This window comes from Myxine glutinosa, chromosome 10, assembly GCF_964187855.1.
Source record: "Myxine glutinosa chromosome 10, kmMyxGlut1.1, whole genome shotgun sequence".
Taxonomy (NCBI): domain Eukaryota; kingdom Metazoa; phylum Chordata; class Myxini; order Myxiniformes; family Myxinidae; genus Myxine; species Myxine glutinosa.
In genome coordinates this window covers 90,986,955-91,014,692 of record NC_136270.1, presented here as the reverse complement: position 1 = coordinate 91,014,692, position 27,738 = coordinate 90,986,955, and the positions used below count along the sequence as shown (strand labels likewise).

General features: G+C 42.1%; 1 protein-coding gene across 2 annotated transcripts; it reads left to right on the top strand.

Annotated features, from left to right (window-relative positions):
• Positions 1–1,680: 1,680 nt before the first annotated feature.
• On the top strand, positions 1,681–21,895 carry NCLN (nicalin). Of its 2 annotated transcripts, none has more exons than XM_068126502.2 (16): positions 1,681–1,763; positions 3,969–4,108; positions 6,853–7,043; positions 9,129–9,273; positions 9,389–9,483; positions 9,580–9,663; positions 10,304–10,407; positions 13,814–13,902; positions 13,977–14,116; positions 14,249–14,424; positions 14,675–14,762; positions 14,906–14,944; positions 15,108–15,271; positions 20,601–20,654; positions 20,787–20,865; positions 21,032–21,895. In XM_068126502.2, exons 2-16 carry the CDS (start codon positions 3,970–3,972, stop codon positions 21,089–21,091), a joined length of 1,647 nt encoding a protein of 548 aa, XP_067982603.1. In that variant the 5' UTR covers positions 1,681–1,763; position 3,969; the 3' UTR covers positions 21,092–21,895. The 2 variants fall into 2 exon arrangements, with proteins under 2 accessions (XP_067982603.1, XP_067982602.1); XM_068126501.2 differs by having other exon boundaries at positions 9,126–9,273.
• Positions 21,896–27,738: the final 5,843 nt, after the last annotated feature.

Below are 27,738 nucleotides of genomic sequence, written 5' to 3'. Positions count from 1 at the left end.
CATTGCCTCACACACTGTTTTGAGGCAAAAGAGGGACTTTGCGTAGGCCTTTCCACTGAGAACACCTTTGAGAGATCCACTTGTTACTAGTTGTGCCTCAAAGAGAATCTCTGCATATCCAGAACCACGCATCTTGTGTCCAGTGAGCATCCCGATGTAGTTCATGGATGTGTGGAAGGGTCCAATCGTTACTACATGACTAGCAAATTCATTTGGCCAGCGCCAGATGATGGGAAGGGCTTTCATGCAGACACCCAGATCAAATGTATTCAGGACCCATCTCTGACCCACCTCAGCAGTTGCTGCCTCGGAACGCTTCAGTAGCTCACGAACAACTGCGTTGTCTGTGATCGGTCTGTGCCTGGTGCCTGCATGGCATGGCAATGGCCTGCAGCCTGTGCCTGGGCTAGGGGGTTTCACCTCTGCAACTGGTTCTCCCCCACCCAGCAAATCAACAGTCGACTACTGCACGCCTATCCACCAACCGATCACAGACAACGCAGTTGTTCGTGAGCTACTGAAGCGTTCCGAGGCAGCAACTGCTGAGGTGGGTCAGAGATGGGTCCTGAATACATTTGATCTGGGTGTCTGCATGAAAGCCCTTCCCATCATCTGGCGCTGGCCAAATGAATTTGCTAGTCATGTAGTAACGATTGGACCCTTCCACACATCCATGAACTACATCGGGATGCTCACTGGACACAAGATGCGTGGTTCTGGATATGCAGAGATTCTCTTTGAGGCACAACTAGTAACAAGTGGATCTCTCAAAGGTGTTCTCAGTGGAAAGGCCTACGCAAAGTCCCTCTTTTGCCTCAAAACAGTGTGTGAGGCAATGGAGAGGCTGTTGATGGAGAGATTCACTGAGGAGGAGAACATCATGATCTCTGACCCTGCTGTGCTTCTCAGAATGACCCAGTCTTGCAACCGAGAGCACCTCGATGAAGCCCTCAAAGACCCCTCAACTCTACTCCTCATCAAAAATTTGCATAAAATTTGCATAATTTTGCATAAAATTTGCAGCAGTAATTTGCATAAAAATGGTATGTGGGACATTTTTTCAGCTTGGGGCCATAGCTAGTCATTTTCTACACATTTTTTCCAATCTAGAAACACTGATTAGAAGTATATCTCCGGGGGGTGCAGGGGGACCTAGTCTTCCTACTAGACTATTCTGTTTGACGTAGTGATGTTCTGAGGCACAGAAACCTCACGAAGAACTCTTTAGAATGTAGTCACCGCTGGAAAAATAAAAAGCCCTAGGGTTGTGACGTTCTGGTTCAGATATAATCGGCATCGAAGGTTAAATTGCTCATTAAAATTAAATTATGGGAAATTGCCAATTTGTGTTCCCCATAACATTGTCTCTCCGATTATCTCACTTTATCAACGGTGAATTATCCCGCTGTGTAACATTGCAGATCGCAGCACAAACAGACTTGCGCTCACATCAAAATGTAAGACTTGGGAAGAAAAAGAAATGCCGGGATTTCAATTTTCAATTCCTACGGGCCAGACTCCCTGGCCCCGCCCCCACCCACAGTCCCACATTTTTAATACATTGAACCAGTATATTTACATCAGGTGAAACCTCCAACAAAAATTCCCTGATGTGGTAATTAAAAAACAAAACGGATTAAATAATTTTTGAAAAAGGACCCTTTTGGACCCCCTGCTTGGGTTGCCCGTTGCTCTGCCTGCAGTACTCTCGGGACGGGACCTCGGGCGGCCCCAGCGTGCCGGCGAAGTGCGGGTGCTATCACGTGAGTCGAGTAACACACTTACACATCATTCAGTACAATACATTCGGTAAATCAGCGTTAATTATCGGAGATGAGTAATTTAGGGGGAGGTTTAGGGGGGAAGGTGAGTACGAATGAATGGGTGACGTTCACCTCACGTGTCTAACCTTGTACTGACAATGATTCGCTCTTTGATTTATATGTCGGTTATAAAGCACCCAAGAACTCCCTGTGAAATCGTCATGAAGTAACACGGTATCGGTTAACCACATTCAGCGTGCTTTCCAAGTGTGGCGATTTATTGATAACACGTGTGTACGAGGGGAAACACTAACACTAACAGTAACATACCTGTGCAGTGCATGTAACACGTGTGGAGTGGCCTCAGTAACATACCAGTGTGGTGCATGTAACACGTGTGTAGTGGCTGCGGTAACACACCGGTGCGGTGCATGTAACACGTGTGGTGGCCTCAGTAACACCAGTGCGGTGTAGGTAACACATGTAGTAGTGGCCTCAGTAACACTAGTGTAGTGCGGTGTAGGTAACACATGTAGTGGCCTAAGTAACACCAGTGCGGTGTAGGTAACACATGTAGTGGCCTCAGTAACACTAGTGTGGTGTAGGTAACACATGTAGTGGCCTCAGTAACACCAGTGCGGCGTAGGTAACACGTGTAGTGGCCTCAGTAACACCAGTGTGGTGTAGGTAACACATGTAGTGGCCTCAGTAACAGCAGTGCGGTGTAGGTAACACGTGTAGTGGCCTCAGTAACACCAGTGCGGTGTAGGTAACATGTAGTGGCCTCAGTAACACCAGTGTGGTGTAGGTAACACATGTAGTGGCCTCAGTAACACCAGTGCGGTGTAGGTAACACATGTAGTGGCCTCAGTAACACCAGTGCGGTGTAGGTAACACTTGTAGTGGCCTCAGTAACACCAGTGCGGTGTAGGTAACACATGTAGTGGCCTCAGTAACACCAGTGCGGTGTAGGTAACACATGTGGTGGCCTCAGTAACACCAGTGCGGTATAGGTAACACATGTAGTGGCCTCAGTAACACCAGTCCGGTGTAGGTAACACATGTAGTGGCCTCAGTAACACCAGTCCGGTGTCGGTAACACATGTAGTGGCCTCAGTAACACCAGTGCGGTGCACGTAACACATTTATAGTAGCCTTGGTAAAACACCGGTGTGGTGCACATAATACATGTGTGGTAGCCTTGGCAACACAACGGTGCGGTGCATGTAACACGTGTAGTGGCCTCAGTAACACCAGTGCGGTGTAGGTAACACATGTAGTGGCCTCAGTAACACCAGTCCGGTGTCGGTAACACATGTAGTGGCCTCAGTAACACCAGTGCGGTGCACGTAACACATTTATAGTAGCCTTGGTAAAACACCGGTGTGGTACACATAATACATGTGTGGTAGCCTTGGTAACACAACGGTGCGGTGCACGTAACACGTGTAGTGGCCTCAGTAACACCAGTGCGGTGTAGGTAACACATGTAGTGGCCTCAGTAACACCAGTCCGGTGTAGGTAACACATGTAGTGGCCTCAGTAACACCAGTCCGGTGTCGGTAACACATGTAGTGGCCTCAGTAACACCAGTGCGGTGCACGTAACACATTTATAGTAGCCTTGGTAAAACACCGGTGTGGTGCACATAATACATGTGTGGTAGCCTTGGCAACACAACGGTGCGGTGCACGTAACACGTGTAGTGGCCTCAGTAACACAAGTGCGGTGTAGGTAACACATGTAGTGGCCTCAGTAACACCAGTCCGGTGTCGGTAACACATGTAGTGGCCTCAGTAACACCAGTGCGGTGCACATAACACATTTATAGTAGCCTTGGTAAAACACCGGTGTGGTGCACATAATACATGTGTGGTAGCCTTGGTAACACAACGGTGCGGTGCATGTAACACGTGTAGTGGCCTCAATAACACCAGTGCGGTGTAGGTAACACATGTAGTGGCCTCAGTAACACCAGTCCGGTGTCGGTAACACATGTAGTGGCCTCAGTAACACCAGTCCGGTGCACGTAACACATTTATAGTAGCCTTGGTAAAACACCGGTGTGGTGCACATAATACATGTGTGGTAGCCTTGGTAACACAACGGTGCGATGCACGTAACACGTGTGTTGCGGCCGTGATAACACCACGGTGCAGTGTCCTCGTGAGGTGCCGATAACACGTGTGCACGGTTTGCGCTCAGGATGATGGACGATGTCACCGAGCTGCTGCTTTTGCTGCCGACGCTGCTTTTGTTGTTCATCGGACCGGGCGAGGTTTGTGCGTCGCACGAGTTCACCGCGTGGCGAGCGCAGCAGTACGAACTGTACGGGATCGGCTACGGTGAGACCACGGGGCACTGCAATGCACCACCATGCAAAAGATGCAGCACACTGGTCACATGCTCCACGCCTTTCCTTTTCCTCCCCTTGCTCCTGTGTCATTACCTCGTAGGAACGGCAAAGATTGCTGGGTACTGCGTTTAATACTTTGGGAAATGTGTGTTGTCTTGTGACTGTAAACCGGATCCGCACACTTCATGTGAAGACCTGGCACCATCTCTGATGAACTCTGGATGTTCTTGATGTGTAGTGGTGTACCATCTCCACGACGACCTGGCACCATCTCTGATGAACTCTGGATGTTCTTGATGTGTAGTGGTGTACCATCTCTGCGACGACCTGGCACCATCTCTGATGAACTCTGGATGTTCTTGATGTGTAGTGGTGTACCATCTCCGCGACGACCTGGCACCATCTCTGATGAACTCTGGATGTTCTTGATGTGTCGTGGTGTACCATCTCCGCGACGACCTGGCACCATCTCTGATGAACTCTGGATGTTCTTGATGTGTAGTGGTGTACCATCTCTGCGACGACCTGGCACCATCTCTGATGAACTCTGGATGTTCTTGATGTGTCGTGGTGTACCATCTCTGCGACGACCTGGCACCATCTCTGATGAACTCTGGATGTACTTGATGTGTAGTGGTGTACCATCTTTGCGACGACCTGGCACCATCTCTGATGAATTCTGGATGTTCTTGATGTGTAGTGGTGTGCCATCTCCGTGACGACCTGGCACCATCTCTGATGAACTCTGGATGTTCTTGATGTGTAGTGATGTACCATCTCCGCGACGACCTGGCACCATCTCTGATGAACTCCGGATGTTCTTGATGTGTCATGATGTACCATCTCCGCGACGACCTGGCACCATCTCTGATGAACTCTGGATGTTCTTGATGTGTCGTGATGTACCATCTCCGCGACGACCTGGCACCATCTCTGATGAACTCTGGATGTTCTTGATGTGTAGTGATGTACCATCTCCGCGACGACCTGGCACCATCTCTGATGAACTCTGGATGTTCTTGATGTGTCGTGATGTACCATCTCCGCGACGACCTGGCACCATCTCTGATGAACTCTGGATGTTCTTGATGTGTCGTGATGTACCATCTCCGCGACGACCTGGCACCATCTCTGATGAACTCCGGATGTTCTTGATGTGTCGTGATGTACCATCTCCGCAACTGGAAATTCAACGATGGTTTTTATCAGATCAAACTATCCATCACATCTTGAACGACTACTGTAAACTGAGGAAATTCAATGAAGGACAAAAGGCAATCCACCTGTCCGCAGACAGCACTGTCGCTTGGACTTGCACCTGTGAGCTGATATTTGCCAAAGACAAAAAGAAGAAGACTCGCAGTAAATTCACGTTTACCTTAAAACAGCCATATTCGCCAAAGATTCGTTTCAGCCACAGCGGCGGCGTCCGTAAGTGAAGACTTTCACACCAGGGGGAATACCTGAGCATATCCCATCATAACTGCCCTTTGAACAAACGAAAGCTTTTTTTTTTTACCGTTTCCAGGTGTGAATGAAATAGCTCGTGTATCACGCAACGGAGTATTCGTCTGAGGACGTACAGGTGTCGGTATGTATTGGCGGACAAGAGGAGCAACGTATCTGCCATCCAAATCAACCATTCAAGAGGTCTAGTGCTGCTGGTGGTGGCTTCATGGTTAAGGTGGCTGGCTTAAGATCTTAGGGTCTTGAGTTTGAGCCACTGTTGTGCCGTTAAATAACACCGGGTGGGTTGACTCAGCATGTCGTCGTTCTGAGGTCGGAAAAATGAGTACCAGCTTATTGGCACTGCATCAGCGGCACAGCCACGCTTCCAGAAAACGTTGCGACCAGCAGCCACAGGCTGCATACGAAACGACGATGACAACAACCATTCATTACTGGTAATGTTTGCAGTCACCACGTGAGGTTTCACTTGAATGTGTTCATCGTGCATTACCGATCCACGTCCATTTTGAATCCTTCAAATTTCCACTCCTAACCCTAACCCAGAAACTTGATTACAAAGCACCGGCCCACAGCATATCATGAGGCACTCTCTGTTAGCTAACACCTTCAATACCCAGCATACTTTGCAACGCTGTGACGTCACTTCACACAGGCGTTGCCGTACGTTGGCATTGCTGCTCCACAAACTGCCAGCGACCTGTATTTCTTTGCGAGAATCTTGAACAAAAGGTGCAGGTCAACCCTGAACCACCCTTGTACACGGTGTATAACCTGAGCTCATGTCGTACGTGCAGGAATAACTGAAGCGTGGCTTCCAGAAGAAAACAATCCTGAGCAAAATAGCTGTTAGAACAAGGGGAACAGTTTGGAATCTGAGCTGGAAATCTGATGCAACAACTTTTTTTTAAGGAGGTCAAAGGTCATGTGAGTTCTTGCTGAAAGAAGGTAAATAATTGTGAGGTGTGCCAGCAGTGGGTTGGAGGTGTCAGGCAGACAGGTGACGTACAGACTGGCCATGAGCAAAGAATGTCGCAGCTCGAGTTTTGTACTTTGTTTTTTATTTACGTTTTTAAACCAAACAAGAACCTCCATTACTATAACATCTTGCTCTGGATGAATGGGATTATCCCTCCCACCCCCAACCCTCCTTCACGAATTTCCTGGCAGATTTTGCTTTTATAATCGATGCAACATTTATGATTCATTACATTTTTGTTGAAATTGCATTTGTAGGACATTGTTAATTTTGTTTTTGTGGCGTAGGTTCCCGCAGTGCTGTGCTCAGTGCAGAGGTGCGGCCAGTAAACTCCGGAGAGCTGTCGCGGCGCTGCGTGATCGTCAGACTCGCGGATCTGACTTTAGCCCGGGTGCGACGAGCTGTCAGTCTTGCAGCTGCTGCACTGTTGGTGCTTCTGCCGCCCAACTTGGGCAGATTGTCACCAGAACTCATGGAGGTGTCCATAAGAATTTGTCTCCCTGCACATGTTACACTTGTCTTAAAAAAAAAAATAGAGAGAGAGGGAGAAGGGGAAGAAGCACTGAAACTAGTAAGACCGTTGAGTTAGGAGGAAAAGTTAATGGGGGTAATAAAGATCATGGGACAGAATTGGTGATGATGAAATGGTGCACTGCTTGCTTGATACCTTGAAGGACGAGTAAGACCACTCATAGAGTCAAAGCAACACTTGAATCGCTTCAGAACAAGAATGTGAAAGTCATTGAATAGCCCAGCCAAAGCCCAGACTTGAATCCCATTGAGAATCTGTGGAAAGACTTGAAGATTGCTGTTCACCGACGCTCCCCATACAACTTGACAGAGCTTGAGCAAACTTGCAAGGAAGAATGGGAGAAACTCCCCAAATGCAGATGTGCAAAAGTTAGTACAGACATACCCAAGAAGACTTAAAGTTGTAATCGCTGCCAAAGTGCTTATACGAAATATTGACTCAGGGGGTTGAATACTTATTATCTACCTCGGATAACACTTATGAGACATGCTGAATGGAGAAGGTGGATCAGACTCGGCAATGGTTGCTAGAGTGAGATGTGCATGGAAGAAGTTTCGGGAACTGTGTTGCGTGCTGATGAGGAGGGGAGTGTCGTTGAAGCTGAACGGAAAGGTTTATGCTGCCTGTGTGAGAAGTGTTATGATTTATGGGAGCGAGACATGGGTAATGAACGTAGAGCAGCAACGAAGGCTGGAAAGGGTGGAAATGCGAATGGTTCGGTGGATGTGTGGAGTATCGTTGAGAGAGAGGAAGACAAATGATGAATTGTGAAAGATGATGGGAATAGAGCCTGTGATTGATGCTGTGAAGAGGAACAGGTTGAGATGGTTTGGTCATGTGATGAGGAAGGATGAAAGTGACTGGTTGAGAACAGTGATGGAAATGAATGTAGAAGGAAGTTGAGGACGGGGAAGACCGAGAAAGACTTGGCTAAAGATGGTGGAAGAAGAAATGCGGGCAAGGGGCAATCCTTAATGCGGGCAATCCACAAGGAGAGATGCAGAAAATAGGGCAAAATGGAGAAGATTGTCATGGGGACCGCAAGGCTAACCCCCGCTCTAGCAGGGAAAATGACCTTAAAATGTCTGTTGTTTTGTTGTTGTTGTTGGGTTGAATACTTATGTAAATTGGATATTTTTGTATTTTATTTTTAATTATTTTGTAAAAAAAAATTCAAAAATATAGATATTCCACATTGTCATTATGTGGTATTATGTATCGATCAGTGCCAAAAAAAAAGTCACTTTAATCCATTTTTAAGTCAGGCTGTAACAACAAAATGTGAAAAAGGTCAAGTGGTGTGAATACTTTTTGAAGGCACTGCATGTGGTGAGGCCTGGACGTTCACGAGACTGAACCTTTTCCAGTGGCTGAACATGGTACAGGTGGGTTCGTTTGTAGATCCTTCTGGAGCCACAGGCTGAGACTGATATATTCCAGGATTGAAGGATAGGTTACATTTATTAAATCAGCATTTAATTGATTCCAGATCAGCTGAGAGTGCCTTTCATGACCCAACATGGAGTCAGCTGCTAAAACAAATAGAGAGGGTTTCCGGAGCATTGTGGAGGTCATTCATATCGATGAGCAACAAAACTAGACCCAAGGCACTGCCTTGGGGAACTCCGGCCTTCACTGGGAAGACGTGCATTCAATGTTACCCACAGAAATGAATGACTTATCTGTGGAATATCCGGAGGTGGGGGAGGAAGGTTGTGAGGTTTTGTTGAATGCATGGGCAGAGGCAGTTGTAAATCCAGGAATTAAGGTGGCATTGAATGCCACAGGCAGAGAGTTTGGCAACAAAGCCGGATGTCGGACTGTCTAATTACCAATGACTGCTTATAATTGGAAGTAAGCTCAGCGGTCTGTATTTGCATCTGGTTGATTGTCAACTGGAGTGATGTTAAATCCTTCCCAGTTTGTTTGCTTCCTTTTCCTTTTATTTTTCATTCTTCAAATTTTCATTTCTTCCCTTCAACCCCCCCCCCCCCCCCCCCCACCCTCCCTCACCCCCATCTACTCTAGCAGCAGTTCCAAGAAGTGGAGCAGGAGCTTCTCACAGCAGAGATGCCAATGCCTGTTTATTTTGCACATGAAGATTCTGAATTGCTGGCAATGCACAAGCAACTGCAGGACACCTCATCCGACCTTGTGGAACCCTCAGCTGCAGGCAGTAAACGAACATAACCAATATTTTGTTAACTTGGATCTCTCTGCAAGATTAAATGAATGACTTATCTGTGGAATATCGCTGTACCAATCGAGTTTTCTTATTCTGTGTACCCCAGTGCTGCTCAGATCCGCTACAGCCAATGGCTTCCAGTTTGTTGCCAGTGGGGGTCAAAGCAAGCCACTGCCCGACTGGCCTATTGTCAGTCTTGAGGTTAGGTTATGCTCTCAAGCTTTTGTACTTTGTGTGATCTTCTCGCTGTGAACTCCATTTTTTTTTTAAACCACGGATGCTCTCTTTTTGCACCAGGGTCGCCTAGCAGGCCTGGAAGGGAACGAGGATCTACCAACCGTTGTACTAGTTGCACACTACGATACTTTCGGCGTCGCTCCGGTCAGCCATTTATGCCATGCTTCAATTTCTATCAACAGTCGAATTCCCCATTTTCCTCATTGTAATTTTATATATAAATTTTATGCTTGAAGTAATTTGCATTTTCCTCATTTTCCTCATTTTCCTCATTCCTCTGCATTTTCCTCATTGTAATTTTATGCTTGAAGTTTTTTATTAGTCCCCTTCCTGGAGGGGACTATAGGTTTGCTCTCTGTTTGTCCGTCCATCTGTCCATCTGTCTGTCTGTCTGTCCTTCCATCTGTCTAGCCCACCTGTGGTTTTCTGCACTTTTCCCCCTACCCTTTAACATATTTAACTGAAACTTGATACATGGCTTTATTATAAGTTATACAACAAGTTCGAGTTTCGGGGAGTTTCATCAATTTTTTCTGGTGATGACGAGATCTTGTTTGAGATGACGAGAATTTGTTTTAAAAAACAACAAAAAAAAACATTCACAGGTACCGATAGGGGACATGTATTGCAAAGCAATTCTCACTCTTGGTTATTTTACTTTTTGTTGAAGTATTCCTCTACCGAAGCCCCCACCCTCCATCACATCTATTGCTTCTCTTGGGCTTTATTATTAATCAATCTCATCAAAAAAAAAAAAATGATTTTCCTCCCCACCCTTCTCCAGGGCCTGTCATTTGGTGCAGACTCCAATGGGAGTGGAGTCGTGGCTCTTCTGGAGCTTGCCAGACTTTTCTCTCGCCTCTACGCCCACCAACGCACACACGCTCCGTAGGCCTCTGCTTTATTATGTTCTTGATTATTTTCTCCACTTAACATTCTTTCCTTTTCCTCCTTTAAAATATTGCAAACACACGCTCCCTATGGGAGACTGGGAGAGGATAGTGGGATTTGGTGGGTGTCGTGTGTATGTGTACGTGTGCACCATTCTACATACTTGACTTCCATTTGTAATAGGTCCTCTTCCCTTAATTATACATTTTTACACCCGATGCTTGTACTCGGGCGGGTGGGCTGTGGAATGTTATTATCCTTGCTGTTGTTATTTATAATATTATTCTGTAACTATATTTTTTAACGATGTTATAAAAGACACAAACAACATACACGAATAAATAATCTAATGTGTTGGACAAGGTGGTGTTAAAAAAACAAAAAACGCTGTCAACACAAATCAACTCTTTGTCACTTTCCAAACTCTTGGACAAAATATTTTGTTTTGTCCGTATAGCAATATTTTGGCATTTTGCGTCCCGACCCATGAAACTAGGCACATGTAGACCCCACCCATAATGTTTCTCAAGACAGCGGGATAGGGCGTTGCATGAATCCTCGTCCACAGGAAGTAACTGATAAATTAATTAATCTCTTCTGACTTGCTTATGTTCAAACTCAATTGTGTGTCTGCGTTTGTGCAAGTGTTTATCCAAATTGATAACTGTTGTGTTAAATGAATTGTATATTGCAAAGGGTTGTTGCAAAAGAAATGATACTTTTTTTTCCCCAAAGATGAAATGAAATTTCAATCGGATGAAAATCCAACCAAAGGCTTTTTCATTCAAAAATTTAAAACTCCCGTTTAATACGCGTCAATATGTCCCACATATATATTTTGTATTTTTTTTTTGCATATTTGCACATATTTTGCCGATGCACAAAAAACATAAGTAATTTTCACTTAATATGTAGGAATGCCTGGTGTTGGCTTAGCGGTTAGGGTGCCGGCTTGGGATCCTAGGATCCTGGGTTTGAATCCCGGTCGATCGCTGAATTAACGCCAGGGGGGTTGACTCAGCCTGTCATCCTTCCGAGGTCGGCAAATTGAGTACCAGCTTGCTGGGATGAATGATCACGGTGTGTACCCCGATTTAGAATAGGTACACCATATCCCTGCGCATCGTAAGAGCGTGACCAAGGGTTGGCGTCAGGAAGGACATCCGGCCATAAAAACATTGCCTCAAAACAGGGAACCATGATTGTCATGGGGCCCGCAAGGCTAACCCCCGCTCTAGCGGGGAAAATGGCCTTAAAACGATCATTCATTCATTCATTCATTCATTCTGTAACTATATTCTTCCTCTGCTCTGCCTATATATACGACTATTCTATTGGCCAACCCCTGCTCTGCAGAGAAAAAATGGCCTCTAAAGGTGGTTCTTCTTCTATTCCATAACAATATTATTATTATGCTATTATCGATACTGCCGATGCACAATTTTGAACAGAAAAATGTCCTCCAAAGATGAAATTTTGATGTCTTGCTTCTTCTTTGTTATTGGAAGCAACCTTGGGGGAGGGGGCGATGGAAAAGGTTCAGTCTCATGAATGTCCAGCCAAAATGCATTTCAGTCAGACAGTCAGACAGACACCAAATTGTGTGTTTTAGTATGGTATTGACATTCTTCCATCCTTCACTTTTTTAACATATTTTTATTACTATTTGGTTCCCACTCATCTCCTTCTACAATATCTATCTATAATTCCAGTAATCTCTGTCTGTCTGTCTGTACGTCTGTACGTTTGTTTGTCTGTGACCGCTGTTTCTCGACAACCACGGGTCCGATATACTTTTAACTTGCCAGGTATATTGCTGGGGACCCGAGGATGTGCCTTTTCAAGGTTTCATATTAATCGGACAATTACTTACCGAGCTATGTCCAAAAAACGATTCAACCAATCAGAGAGCAGCGAACGATCGCGTGTGCCGAACGTGGCGGGCACACTCTGCCTCGGATGGCACATTTGAGAGCGTATTCATTTATTTCACGTTTGCAAACTATGTTGGCGTTAAACTATGTTTTACAACTAATAAAAACGAATTTGCGATTCATTCGCTTTCCTGCGCGTTTGTGCACGCGATGGCGATTTCTTTACCAAACTCCGGAAGCCGTTCGCTTTGGACCAAACCATTGCATGTAAATAGAGGGGGGGGATTGTCACCACTCGCAAGCCGTTCGCTTTGGACCAAACCATTTCATGTAAATAGAGGGGGGGGATATAATTTTAGATATAGATATAGTACGGGCATGCCCTAGTTTTATCAAATGTCAGCAAACTGAATGTCCTGTCACATTTTTTTTGATACAAGGGGTCAACATATTGTTTGCAAAAAAAACCAATTCATTTTGACTCTTCTTCCTCCTTCATAATTTTCCCTCCTTCATAATTATCCCTTCCTTCATGTTCTTTATGGGCTGACAGGATGGCCTTGGAGGTACACACACTCACCTCTAAGCTGTATAGCCTGGGTTTGAATCCCGACCCAGCTATAAACTGTCAGTTTGGTGTTTCACTGGCGGGGTGATTCATCAGTGTGTGTGCCGTCCCTCGGATGGATGTTAAACTGGGGGTCCCATCTGCTAGCATGGGTTGGTGGGCGTTAAAGATCCCATGGTGTTATTCACAAAAAGTAGGCGAGTATCACCGGCATCATGGCCAATTTCCAAAATTCCTGCCCTAACTAGGCAAACTTCAGCCCTGGCCAGGCCGGTTCGTGAAAGACTTGGGCCTAGCTTCCCCCGGCCGACCCCACAAGGTGGGATAATAGTGGCCGTTAAAAAGCAACAGACACACCTTCATATTCTTTACTAAATTCCACCAATAGCCTCATTCATCCATAGTTTCATCCTTCCTTGCATATTCTTTTTGTCTTCCCTCATGCCATCTGCATAATATGTGAATGGTCCGTAATCATCCACTCGATGGATTAAATATATATATATTTGTTTTTGTTTTTTTGTCTCCACTGAGAGGTGGTCGCAAATGCCAGTATTGCATCATTGATTCATGAATAACGCTGTACTCGATGCACAGCCATATGCCATTTGAGAGGGATGATGCAATACAGTTTCATCAATTGCATCATTGTAACTCTACTGTGTGCCGCTGTACCTTTTGCTGTTTGAGCCGGGAAGATCCCTAAAATATGTCTGATTTCAGAACTGACTGTAGCTCATATGATGTACTGTGCTGCGGTACTTGATCTCATGCAGTTTTAAATGAAGAAAATATTTATTTTATTTTCCTTTACTTACTGTAAGCAAACGCTTGTTTTGGACAATGTTTCAAGTACATCGTAGTTTCACAACTATTATTGCAGAATGAATTGCAACAGCGTCTTTTTTTATCTTCTTCTTCTTCTTCTTCTTCTTCTAAAACACGATCTGATATATTGCAGGTTCAACCTTCTCTTCCTTTTTTCTGGTGGAGGAAAATTCAGTTACCAGGGTACCAAACGCTGGCTGGAGGATAACCTTGACCACACAGGTGTGTGCATGAAATGTTGGTTTTATCCCGTTCTGAGTTCCAACCACAGGACTAACCTGGCGGCTCTCCCACAGACTCCAGCTGGCTGCAGGACTCTGTGGCCTTTGCGTTGTGCTTGGACACGTTAGGCAGTAGTGATGCTCTCAATGTCCACGTCTCAAGGCCACCACGGGATGGCACTCCCATCCAAGCTTTTCTGCAGGAGTTAGAGAAGGTCAGTCCTCCTGTGGCATTGACGTCATACGAAAAACCTATCGCACAGATACTACTTCCTTATTTTGCACCTCTCTACCCTAATTTTTGCTTGAACAAAGATTGTAATTCCACTGCCTTCGCCACTTCCTAGGTATCATCTCATTACCCACCACTGCAAATGACCCTTGTACACAAGAAGATAAACCTTGCGGAAGAGCTGTTGTGCTGGGAACATGAACGGTTTGGCCTGCGCCGGATTCCTGCGCTCTCAATTTCCCACCTTGACTCGCCACATCGGAGGAGCCGTCATTCCATTCTTGATGTGGGGTCAGTGGAAGCCGAGCTTGTAAAGCCTGTATTGGTTTAGTTTATAGTTGGGAGGGGAGGGGAAGATGTAGAAAGTGGAGGTGCAGACACGCCATATTTTTGCAGACGTTTTTTTCCTTGTGCTGAGCTTTCATGACTTTTTCTGTTCAACTGTTGTGCATTTGAACCATGAAATGTCAGTAACACAATTTTGTTGTCCTTCCCTCCTTCAACCCCTTTTCCTTCTGTCTCAACAACCGCTTGTTGGCAGCTCTAAGGTCAATGTTAAGCGCTTGACACGAAACGTCAAAGTCGTGGCGGAAGCTTTGGCACATTACTTGTATAACCTCACTGGAAAGGTGAGCCATTCATATTGGGAGGGTGGGGGCTGGTGTTGCTGTGATGTGGCTGTAGATTTGGGGCAATGTGGCTGTAGATTTGTGGCAATAAAAACAAAACTATTCCATTTTGCAGTACTTTTTTCCCCTTTTTCACATGGTAGGAAACAACAGAAGAGTCTGAAATCTTTACTGAGGAGATGGTGAGTCAGTAGTTGTCCTGCTTGTCAGCATTGGTGTCCTGATGTGCATGACAACTTCCTTCAGTACCATGTCGCTAACGATCTGTGAATGCTACTTCATGCTTCAGAAGTCCCCTGCTTGTTTAATTATGGGATAATTTGTTGTTTGGGGTGCATCTGCCAGGGCGTTCGTGAGAATGAGCTTGAGGCACAGTTGGAATGGCTGTCACGTGAGGCACGGGCTGCTCAGCTTGTCCAGCCAGATGTGGGTCTGCTGCCTTCCCTTGAAGCCATTATGAACCGGCACCTTCATGAGGTCCACAGACATACAGCTAGAGCTGATAAAAGGTAGGATGGACCCTGTAGCTTCAGGAAGCCTTCTTCCATAATTATTGATCTGGATAACTTGAGGAATTGTCATGAATTGTCATGAAAGATCGTCATGGGGCCTGCAAGGCTAACCCCCGCTCTAGCAGGGAAAATGGCCTTAAAATGCCTGTTGTTGTTGTTGTTGTTGTTGTTGTTGTTGTTGTCTAACTTGAGGAATTGAAAGTAGGGTGAGGGAATTGATTATAAGTACTTTTGAACCAGAAAATATGTTTTGTAAGCTGATACATCTGCTGTGGATTAAACCACAATATAGTGGAGTGCAAAACAGTGCAAACATCTTCTTCTTTTTTTTCTTTTCTTTTTTATAGTGGAGTGCAAAAGTACGAGTCCAGCAGGAAATTTATTAATTGAAACGTGCTAACAAAATAAATCAGCAACATGAAACCAAAAGCACTTTCAATGGATTTCCATGAATTATTGAGGATACAACAACACTTATTAAAATAGAAACTAGAACGGTACTCTTTGATGTCGCGATGTCCATCAATATGCCTCCGCCCACATTATTACATCATTGTACATACTTGTACCAAGTATGATTTAAATCCCTTCCGCTGTTCTCAAGTATCACATTTTTACCTGACATGACCTCTGAGCTTTGATGCCGAAATCGATTCATCATTTCTTATGTTATGGCAACTTTGGTCAAAATCCCATCACTGGTTCACAAGTTAGCTCGGTAACATAATTTTTACCTAGCAGGACCTCTTGACACCATAATCTAATCGGTTCATCTGGGCATCATTACAGATACCTGTTCCAAGTTTTACTTGGATCCCTTCAGCCATTTTAAAGTTATCGCGGTGACGAAAACCTATCACGGATGGACAGACAGACAGCCGGACGGACAGTCTGAAAACATAATGCCTCTGTTGGCAGAGGCATTAAAATAAAATATTTCTTGATGCATACTCCATAATCGGTTTGACCCCATTTTGCCTTGAGAATTGCCTCAACTCCACTCCAGATTGATTTAATTAATGTATGCATTATGTTTGAGTCCATCTTTTCTCAACAGTGTTGTAATGCACTCCAGAGCATAGTCGGACTGCTTACATCAATTTTATCTTTCACATCAATTTTATCTTTCACATCAATTTTATCTTTCACATCAATTTTATATTTCACATCAATTTTATATTTCACATCAATTTTATCTTTCACATCAATTTTATCTTTCACATCAATTTTATCTTTCACATCAATTTTATCTTTCACATCAATTTTATCTTTCACATCAATTTTATCTTTCACATCAATTTTATCTTTCACATCAATTTTATCTTTCACATCAATTTTATCTTTCACATCAATTTTATATTTCACATCAATTTTATATTTCACATCAATTTTATATTTCACATCAATTTTATCTTTCACATCAATTTTATCTTTCACATCAATTTTATCTTTCACATCAATTTTATATTTCACATCAATTTTATCTTTCACATCAATTTTATCTTTCACATCAATTTTATCTTTCACATCAATTTTATCTTTCACATCAATTTTACATTTCACATCAATTTTATATTTCACATCAATTTTATCTTTCACATCAATTTTATCTTTCACATCAATTTTATCTTTCACATCAATTTTATCTTTCACATCAATTTTATATTTCACATCAATTTTATCTTTCACATCAATTTTATCTTTCACATCAATTTTATCTTTCACATCAATTTTATCTTTCACATCAATTTTATCTTTCACATCAATTTTATCTTTCACATCAATTTTATATTTCACATCAATTTTATCTTTCACATCAATTTTATCTTTCACATCAATTTTATCTTTCACATCAATTTTATCTTTCACATCAATTTTATCTTTCACATCAATTTTATCTTTCACATCAATTTTATCTTTCACATCAATTTTATCTTTCACATCAATTTTATATTTCACATCAATTTTATATTTCACATCAATTTTATATTTCACATCAATTTTATCTTTCACATCAATTTTATCTTTCACATCAATTTTATCTTTCACATCAATTTTATATTTCACATCAATTTTATCTTTCACATCAATTTTATCTTTCACATCAATTTTATCTTTCACATCAATTTTATCTTTCACATCAATTTTATCTTTCACATCAATTTTATATTTCACATCAATTTTATATTTCACATCAATTTTATCTTTCACATCAATTTTATCTTTCACATCAATTTTATCTTTCACATCAATTTTATCTTTCACATCAATTTTATATTTCACATCAATTTTATCTTTCACATCAATTTTATCTTTCACATCAATTTTATCTTTCACATCAATTTTATATTTCACATCAATTTTATCTTTCACATCAATTTTATCTTTGACATCAATTTTATCTTTGACATCAATTTTATATTTCACATCAATTTTATATTTCACATCAATTTTATCTTTCACATCAATTTTATCTTTCACATCAATTTTATCTTTCACATCAATTTTATCTTTCACATCAATTTTATCTTTCACATCAATTTTATCTTTCACATCAATTTTATCTTTCACATCAATTATATATTTCACATCAATTTTATATTTCACATCAATTTTATCTTTCACATCAATTTTATCTTTCACATCAATTTTATCTTTCACATCAATTTTATCTTTCACATCAATTTTATCTTTCACATCAATTTTATATTTCACATCAATTTTATATTTCACATCAATTTTATCTTTCACATCAATTTTATCTTTCACATCAATTTTATCTTTCACATCAATTTTATATTTCACATCAATTTTATCTTTCACATCAATTTTATCTTTCACATCAATTTTATCTTTCACATCAATTTTATCTTTCCCTGGTGTTGGGCTAGCGGCTAGGGTGCTGGCTTAGGATCCTAGGATCCTGGGTTCGAATCCCGGTGGATCGCTGAATTAACGCCAGGGGGGTTGACTCAGCCTGTCATCCTTTCGAGGTCGGCAAATTGAGTTCACTGGTAATTCCTTGTTTGTCGTTAAAGGCGGCAAAAAGGGTTGGCGTCAGGAAGGGCATCCGGCCGTAAAACATTGCTTCAAAAAGGGGACCAAAAATAAAAAACAACAACAACCACGGTTCCCGAAAAAGGCCAACCCCCGCTTTGCGGGGAAAAATGGCCTCTAAAGGTGGTTTTTTTTTTTTTACATCAATTTTATCTTTCACATCAATTTTATCTTTCACATCAATTTTATCTTTCACATCAATTTTATCTTTCACATCAATTTTATCTTTCACATCAATTTTATATTTCTCTCAAATGCATTCACCCTTAATTTCCTCTGCCACTGAATATGGATGGGGGTTGTATTTTCACCCCTGTCTGTTTGTATGTGAACAGGATATCTCAAAAAGTTGTGGATGGATTCAGACGAAACTTGGTGGACGAAAGACGAAAGTTTGGGAGTGTGACATGGACTCATGGATTCGATTTTGATGACGATCTCAATATGGATTCGGATACGATAATTATTTTTAAATTTCTAAGTGATTCTTCATATACAGTACAGCATGATCGATGTTGTATCATGACCGGGTCAAAAACGATATACAGTATAGCATGATGTTTCAAAGTTGTGGAGGACTTGTGACAAAACTTGGTGGATGAGTTGGGTAAGTGACAACAACAAGCCGATTCGATTTTGGTTCAGGTCCGAATCCACGTACGACCTACCAGTGGGATACAAAATGTAAACTGTTCAGCCTGGCGTAGGTATGCGCTCTACAGAGTGTCATTCAAGTTACCCTTGCCAGAGGAGAGCGTATTGCATTTGAGTCCGTTTGTTTGTTACTTGCCGGAAAAAAGATTCCGGCAAGTATGTTGATCTGTTCGTTTGTGTTTGTCTGTTTGTCTGTTTGCAGCACTACGTCTACACCGTTGCACGTAGAATCGCCAAACTTTGCATCCGTATTTGTCTTGCCCTGGAATAGACTGTGCCCAATTGATGACGTCATCGGTCACGTGGTTCGGCCGCCATCTTGGAAAAACCGAAAAACTTTGCACCTCGATATCTCCGAAAGTGCTGAACAGAAAAAATTGAGACATGGCTCATTGTAAAGAACTCTGCATGGGGAATAAAATATGTTAATGATGACGTCATCGGTCACGTGGTTCGGCCGCCATATGTGTCCTAAATTGGCCGATAAAAAAGTACAGTCCGGCAAGTCCTCAGTCTCTGACCGATTTTTCATTTGTCTGTCTGTCCACACAGAATAAATATGATTTTCTCTGCAACTGTTGGTCCAATTGACAGGAAATTTTCTTCATCGGTGCTCCTCCTGTAGATTTTTGTAATGATAATTATAACGTCATGGGTCACGTGGTATGGGCGCCATCTTGGAAAACCCGAAAAACTTTGCACCTCTATATCTCCAAAAGCGCTGCATAGAAAAAATTGGCACATGGTTCATTGTAAAGAACTCTCCATGGGGAATAACATATATTAATAATGTCATAGGTTCCTCCATTATGACGTCATAATTTGACAAGTACAAAACTTCATACGAACAAGATGAAATTTCTTGCGCGTCATCTATGGATAAATTGGGGGAGAGAAAAATAATGATGGGTCATGTGGTTTGGCCGCCATATTTGTTTTAACACAAAAGCCTTATAAACCACTAAAAACACATCCTGGTGAGGGTCTGCAATCTCTGATTGCTCTTTCTTGTTTATTTTGTGAAGACAACGTGTCAGTCAATAATAAATATAATAAACAAGAGCAGCACTCGGTAGAGCGCGTACCTCCATCAAGCTGAACAGTTTACATTTTGTATCCCACTGATAGGCTGGATCTGCATCCGGACATTAACCAAAATCAAACTGCTTGTTACCAACTCATCCACTTAGTTTCATAGGAATCCGTCCACAGCGTTTTTGAAATATCATGCTACATATTCTTTTTGACCCTATCGATGGTTAAGAATCACGTTAAAACTCATCGTATCTGGATCTTCACCGAAATCTGATCAATTCTTCCTTGTCACACACCCAGCAAATTTGTTCCAGCAAATTTCAGCTGAATTTGTCTTTAACTTTTTTGAGATATCCTACTCACAAACAGGCAGGGGTGAAAACATAACCTCTACCCACCTTAGGTAGAGGAGGTAATTTAAGAATATGGATACATATCTTTGCTATTGTGACAAATTTGTGTTTGAAATTGTGATTTGAAAAAGCTTGGCTTTGATTTAAGTGTGCTCGTACTTTTGCACCCAACTGTATGTTCTGCTATAATGGTGATTATTGACCTCTCACCACATCTGTGTCACCAGAGAACCGGAGTTTGTTTTCTACGACCAACTTACGCAGGTGATCAATGCATACAGGTGGGTGTAAGAAAGACAGTAGTTTTGCCATTTGACACTATAGGTTAAAGTTTGTGTTGGGTTTTGGCACTCTTGGGTACATTTCCACCATGCAGAATGTAGAGTATGTGAAGTTACTTCCATGGTTTGCAGAGTGAAACCTGCCATATTTGACCTCATCCTTGCACTCTGCATTGCCGGATACCTGGGAATGGTGTATATAGCTGTCCAGGTGAGAATTCACTAAAGCTTACACTAGTAGTCTCAACAGAGTAGTTTTGTGATCACACTCGCAAAGTTTAAAGACAAGATGCCAGAAAGTTTAGCACAATATTTTACTGTGATGTCACTTCCTGTAATCATTTATCTGCATCCTTCAATTTCCTCCTGCACCACAGAATGTGAACCTTTTATTTGATAGCTTAAGAAGGCTCACCTTGAGGCCAAAACAGCAATGAAAATGAAAGTCATAAGAAACATATCGGTGGTTCATTCTTCGATGGAATCACACTGCATACCTTTATGCACTGTGAAAGACTCTTTGCATGAATGAAGTTCGGGCCCATGATCGTCCTATTTCCTGCCTTCCGAATTGTGCCATCACAACAAACAACTGCGAACCAAACTGTTTGGTTATTTTTGCATTATCTCACCCCTCTCCCCTTTTCCCCCTCATGTTTTTTTTTAAAGCCATTGAAAGACACCAAAATGGTTATCAGATGTGCAGGTAAAATAAATTCTGATGTTGGTTTGTATAAAAATGCAAAGTTGTTCATCAGAGTGCGAATTGTTCAGTGTTAGGTTGGAGAGCTGACGTGATTTATTCATTTTGGGAGTACGATGATATTTTTTTTGTTGTAATTATTAATTCCTCCCTAAATTGAAAGGGTGTCCACAAATAAAATGGCATTGGCAGTCGGACAATCATGCCTGCCGCTTTCTTAATTGGTCATACCCCACTTCCCCCCTCACCCCCTCTGTTTTTGCTACTTGGCTGTCTGGGTTTTTGGAAACTGCTACAAATTTAATATTGATCCTTTTAATTCTTTGATTTTTTTTTCCCCTTTGGCTGATGGGGCAGATAGTACTGATTGGACAGTGGTTGTGAAAATGCATGTTAATTTTGCTTTTGCATCACCTAGGGCTTCTGCTCAGGCAGAAAATGTGCATCGGTAATTTTTGATTTCCTCATCCTGTGTGAATAATTGTGATTGAGCTTGGAACTTGCATTTTGTGACTAATAAAAATAAAAGGGTTTGTGATTTTTCAAGAAGCGTATTTATTTGCAAACAAACCTGTAGCAGAAGTTTTGATTCAGAAATTATGAAACCAGGGCAGTGTGTTTTTAAAATTATGGTACGACTATCAAGGACCGATTTACAGAGGTGGCTGGTTGCAAAAGTAAGTCCACAACGTTTTGAAATATCATGCTATATTTTGATTTTGGCCACATCTCTCAATGGTGAAGAATGACTTAACATTCTCGGATCCAGATCTTCACCAAAATTAAATGAGTCCTTGTCACACACCCAAAGTGTCTACCAAATTTTGTCTGAATCCGTCCATATATTTTTGAGAAATCCTGCTCACAGATAAACATTAAACAGACAGACAGACAGACAAACAAACAAGAAGACATCATGCAGAGCACGATACTTGCAAAATCCACCCCTCCCCAAAATACAAAGCTGCCATGGCAAATCAAATTGCCCATTTCATTAAGATTAAAATTGACTATCTTAATCAAAGCTCGGATGAATCAGATTCAAATTGATGATTTTTCAGATGAAAATTGATATTATAAGTTTGACCTTGAGTTGACCTTTGACCTCAAAATAGTTGCTTTCCCAATTTAGTGACTCGATATGCAATTGCTGTTTAATTTTCAAGTCAATTGGATGAAAATATTAGAAATTTCACCAAGATGACCTTTGACGTCAAAATCAATTGGCTACTTCCATATGACCAACTCTACCATCTGGAAACGTTTTGTGAAGAACGGTTTAAAATTGTGACCTGTAGGCGATTGACAGACAGAATAACGCACAAGACTAACCAATATACTTGAAAAGTCTTCGATTTTGCAAGTAGCAAGGGGGAAAAACATAACCTCGTCTGCCTTGTGGTGGAGGTAATAAGGTAATACAAAATACAAAACCACGACCCCTCAACCTCTCAACCTACGACCAACATACAGGCCCACAAAACCAATGATGAACAAGATAATCTTACTTAGCCTATGCCTTAAAGCCTCAGACACACTACAATAGAGAGACAAAACCAGGTAGGACAAGAATATAGAGTCTTCCGAAAACCCCGGCAGAGCTGGCGGAGATGATGCGAGCTGTGAACTGGAACCCAGCTCATCGGCAGCTGACAAATTATCTCCTAATCCGTGTGTCGTCACGCCTGTAAGGAGAAGAGGCATTGCAAGCTGGGAGGAGGGAAGGAGGTGTAGCTTCCACACATTGTGAGCAGTCCAACTGAGCAGCCTCAGGCTCTGGGCTCCTGGGTTTTCCTCCCCCTTCCTTAGTTGCCGCAAGAGTCCAGGGTCAATCAGCGAGGGGCAATGTCAAGCGCAGGGAGAAGGTCCAGAACAAGGGAGGTTCCAACGCAAGAGAGAAAATGTCGGTTTCTCTCCACCAATCCCTGCCAGCCAACACCACAGGCTCAGTTCTCCACCAATGCCCGCGGCACTTCTCTCTCATGCCATCGGTCGGTGGCCAATCAGTTCGTCGCTTCTTCCTACCAATCAGTGGGTCGCTCTTTGCTCTGCCCCTGTCCAATCACAAGTCCTTCCTTACTCTGGCCTTTCATTGGTGTGATCTCTCCATCAAACCTCCTTGACCAATCCATCGCGATGTGGGCATGGCCTCAGCCTGCCTGAGCAATGTTTTATCACCATGTTGGTGCAATGCGTGGGTGCTTCCTGTCTGCACTTCTGGTGAGTTTCATTGTGGGGGGGAATTTAATTAGTACATGTGTGCTAATGGGCCTGTCTGGTGTATATTGGTGTAGTGTCATACGGGACAAAGGATAGATCACAGAGGTTTGACTAACAAGGTAGTAGTTAACATAATCCCTATAAATAGTTAACATGTCCCATTCCTCGTAATGGGGACAAAGATGCACCTTAATCCGACATTCGGGCTAAACAGGTCCCTACTTATGTACATCGAAATAGTTCTTCTTCACGACAGTCGGAGCATGATACGACACAGATCTACCTGATCTATATATCACTCTACCCCAAAATTCTTAACAGTGTTCATTTGATGCAAGTGACATTTTCAGTGTACTTTCTTTAATAGCCGGCAAAGCCGGTGTTGTGAATGAACGCGCATTATGTTGAAAAGCCAGATTTTGCTGGATCCTTTGAAAATTTCGAAGCTTTGACGCACCAAAGCGCTCCATGGAGGCCCTCATCTTGCGGATGCGGAGTTGTGCATAAAAATGCGAAAAAGTTCAATAGGAGTTTGTTTCACCCGTCTTTGTTTGATTCACAATCTTATGCACCTCTAATTTATAATTAAAATACTTTAAGACCAACCTTGTTGCACGGGCCCTGGTTATCTTCAACGAAAATCTTCACCAAACACCGGAACCAATGAGATTCGAGCATTTGAAAAAATATTTCAAAAAACCTTATTACCGCGTTGCAGAGGCTGAAAACGGTGTCAAATATTCTAAAATTGATGAATTAGTTTTTAGAAATCTCGCGGCCATAGGGGATAGTTTTTCACGGCCAGAAATATCCGAAGTTGAGACGGAATTCACCGAATTAATCAAGAAGTAAATTTTAATCTCATCCAGAATGCAAATGGTGTCATTTTGAACTAGGTACGGTACCTACTACACCTACCTACTACCAAGTACCTAACCTACTGATGCCATAGTGATGGGTAAAATGGTGGCAAGAGGCTTTGGCTTCCGCCGGCTCATTGCGGCTTTTCAATAGGGTCATATTAGTGTTATTATCGTGTATGTGAGTGCATTGGTCTGAATACAATTACTTGTTTTGTTCTACAATTGCATTGGTGTGGTTTTACCATGGTTTAATAGAACACGCAAAATAACAAATCTTTCTGCCTGTTCCCGCTCCAGACTGAGGTGCACCGTAACCGGGGTTTGGGGAGGTAATATGTAACAATGGATTCTGAGCACAAATCTTGTTTCACTCTATTCTCTTCAGAGCGTTTCCTAGATTTGGAGCAGGTCACTATATCTGTGACAGAAAAATATCAGGAATGTCCGGCTCTAGCTGCTGTGTGTTACATTCAGCACTCGGCTTTTCAACTAACTCCAGGATAAACGAGACTCTACCACCAGCTAAATCATTTCTGATAATAAAAGAAACTCCTTCCATGGGAAGAGGAGACTGTATGCTTACAGTATCAGGTCCTGACACCATCTCGGAAGTTAGGTTGGCCACTTGAAGAGGTGCATTAACAAAGCTACCAACACCTTGTAACAGTACACTGGCACCAGTCACCAACTTCTCCGATTGTGGCAAGATGCCCTCTCCCATGAAAGACTGAGATGGCCCCATGTCCCTCAATATTTTAACAGGTTACTGATTGGCTGTTGCTTACAGCTGACACAACGCCCTCTGTAATGAAATTTTAATATCCCTCATTCATAACTACTAGATCTCACGTCACCTCCTTTTTTGGTGACGCTTCAAAAGCCACTGCCCGCAAAGGGTGGTTTTGAGCATTTGCAAGTGCAGTTGGCATACATAACCTTTGGCTGCCAAATCACTTTGGTTTCTACTTTCCAAAATGTGACTGAGAGATAAGGTGTCCGTTCCTCTTGCAATAAGCACACATAAGCCTGGACAAGAATTCAGTGGTCTGTTTCTGACTACCAGGAAAATTTAACTTCTGGTCGGCAAGCTTAAAATAATCAAACTTGGCATGAGAGTTTTCTGGAGGACCTTTAAATAAGGGTCTTCTCCCCTCACGTGGTGTACTTTAGCTCTCTAGGTTGCTTTTGGTTAGAAAACCTGGTTTGTGGAGCTACATTTTGTAAGTCAGATGATGACCATCAGCGATTGTTGCTGCGTTATGCACCTCTACCTTTCATTCGTCCAAATGCATCCTCATGTCAGAATGCGCATATACTGCTTAAAGATCTCCACCAACATCAACTGGCTTATTCTGTCAAAATGTTTCACAATTTCCTTGGAAGTACACCACCTATCAAACAAAGTTTATTTTTCCCGAGCAAATTCCACACGAGTTTTACCGTCTTTCTTCCTGTACTGCCTGAACTTCTACCTGTAAGCCTCTGGAACCAGTTCATCTTTCTTGTTGTATACCGCTCCTTTCCTATTCCATCTCCAGGCATTGCATGACGTCATCACCGGGCACCGAAGGGGGCCGGCTACGATGCGCGCACTGAAAGGGAGTACTCAGTTTTCACTTCGGTTGTTTGTTACTTGCAAAATCGAAGATTTTTCAAATATATTGGTCGGTTGCGTTTGTTATTCTGTCTGTCTGTCTGTTTTTCTGTCTGTTTGTTTGTCACTCGCCTACAGGTCACAATTCTAAACCGATCGTCATGAAACTTCAAGTTGTAGAGGTCGTCACAATTGAGAAGCCTATTGATTTTGAGGTCAAAGGTCATCTGGAGGCCGAATTTCTAAAATCGCCATTTTTCACCCGATCCACTTGAAAATTTAACAGCATTTGCATAGTGCCTCACTGAATTGGGAAACCAACTATTTAAGGGCAAAAGGTCAAAGGTCAACTATAGGTCAAACTTCTAAAATCATCAATTTTTATCTGAAAAATCATCACTTTTCATCCTATGGACCCGAGCTTTGTTCAAGATCGTCAATTTTAATCTTGATGAAATGGACAATTTTATAGATCAATGGCAACCTTTTTTGGGGGAGGGGGTGGATTTTTCAAGTATCGTGCTATGCACGACATATTTCTTGTTTGTTTGTCCGGGTGTTATCTCAGCCATCCTTTGAGCTGGGAAGCTGAACTTTCGGCACAATAAGCACGTGCTTTGGCAAAACATTTTTTTTTTGTGTTTTTTGATTAATCAATTTATTGATTAATTGCTTAATTATTATCGATTTATTAAGTACTTATTTATTTCCTTTCTCATCATGGCAATATCTCAGGCACCTTTTGAGCTCGGAAGCTGATATTTGGACCCGGCAGTAACCAAGTGATTTGGCTGTAAATGATATGTTTTATTTATTGATTAATTGATTAATCAACATATAGATTAATTATTTGATTAATTATTTAATCAATTAATTTTCAAAAAGTTATAGATTTGGATGAAACGGTGGTGGTTTTGGTATGCTATTAGTTAATTGATTAAGAAATTAATTATTTTATGGCTATTATTTATTTATTTTAATTATTAATCATTTATTTCCTTTCCCATCTGGGAAATATCTCAGGCACCTTTTGAGCTCGGAAGCCGATATTTGGACACGACAGTGACCAGGTGATGTGGCTGTAAAGGATATAGTTTTATTTATTGATTTATTAATGAATCGATTATTTATTGATTAAATTATTCAATTAATCGTTTTTTTTTTTGGGTTTTTTTGCTTAATTGATCATTTTATTAATTTTCAGATAGTTACAGCTTCGGGTGAAACACTGGTGGTTTAGCTATGCTATTAGCCAATTGATTAAGAAATTAATTATTTTACAATTATTATTTATTTATTTTAATTACGCAATTAATCAATCAATTATTGTACACCTCTCCCTCCATCTCCATGTTCTTCAAGGCGGCATCACCTGGTGCCAAATGTCGCTCGCCGGAGGATGTGTTATTTATTTGCTTGGCATGGGGCCGGTGTACTTTGAATGCATCTCGACCAACCTCAAGTACTCTGGCCCTCCCACCAGACACCGCCCACTTTTTGATTTGGTTTGGACACCGCCCACTTTCTTATTTGGTTTGGACACCGCCCCCAGTAATCACTTCGTTCATCGTTTGTGAAATGTCGATGTGACACGCGGAAGCTGTAGTTTCAAAATCTCCAATTTCTCACATTCACAACGAAAAAATTCTCACATTCTGCTCGAAGGAAAATCCCGACATTCCTATGGCAACCGCACCTGTCGAT

Bases quoted from the DNA above. Each gene is read 5' to 3' on its own strand.
- NCLN (XM_068126501.2), top strand. From the start codon at position 3,970: ATGATGGACGATGTCACCGAGCTGCTGCTTTTGCTGCCGACGCTGCTT. The intron at 9,274-9,388 runs GTAAACGAACAT...TGTGTACCCCAG, and splicing joins GGAACCCTCAGCTGCAGGCA to TGCTGCTCAGATCCGCTACA. The intron at 14,117-14,248 runs GTCAGTCCTCCT...GCCACTTCCTAG, and splicing joins TTCTGCAGGAGTTAGAGAAG to GTATCATCTCATTACCCACC.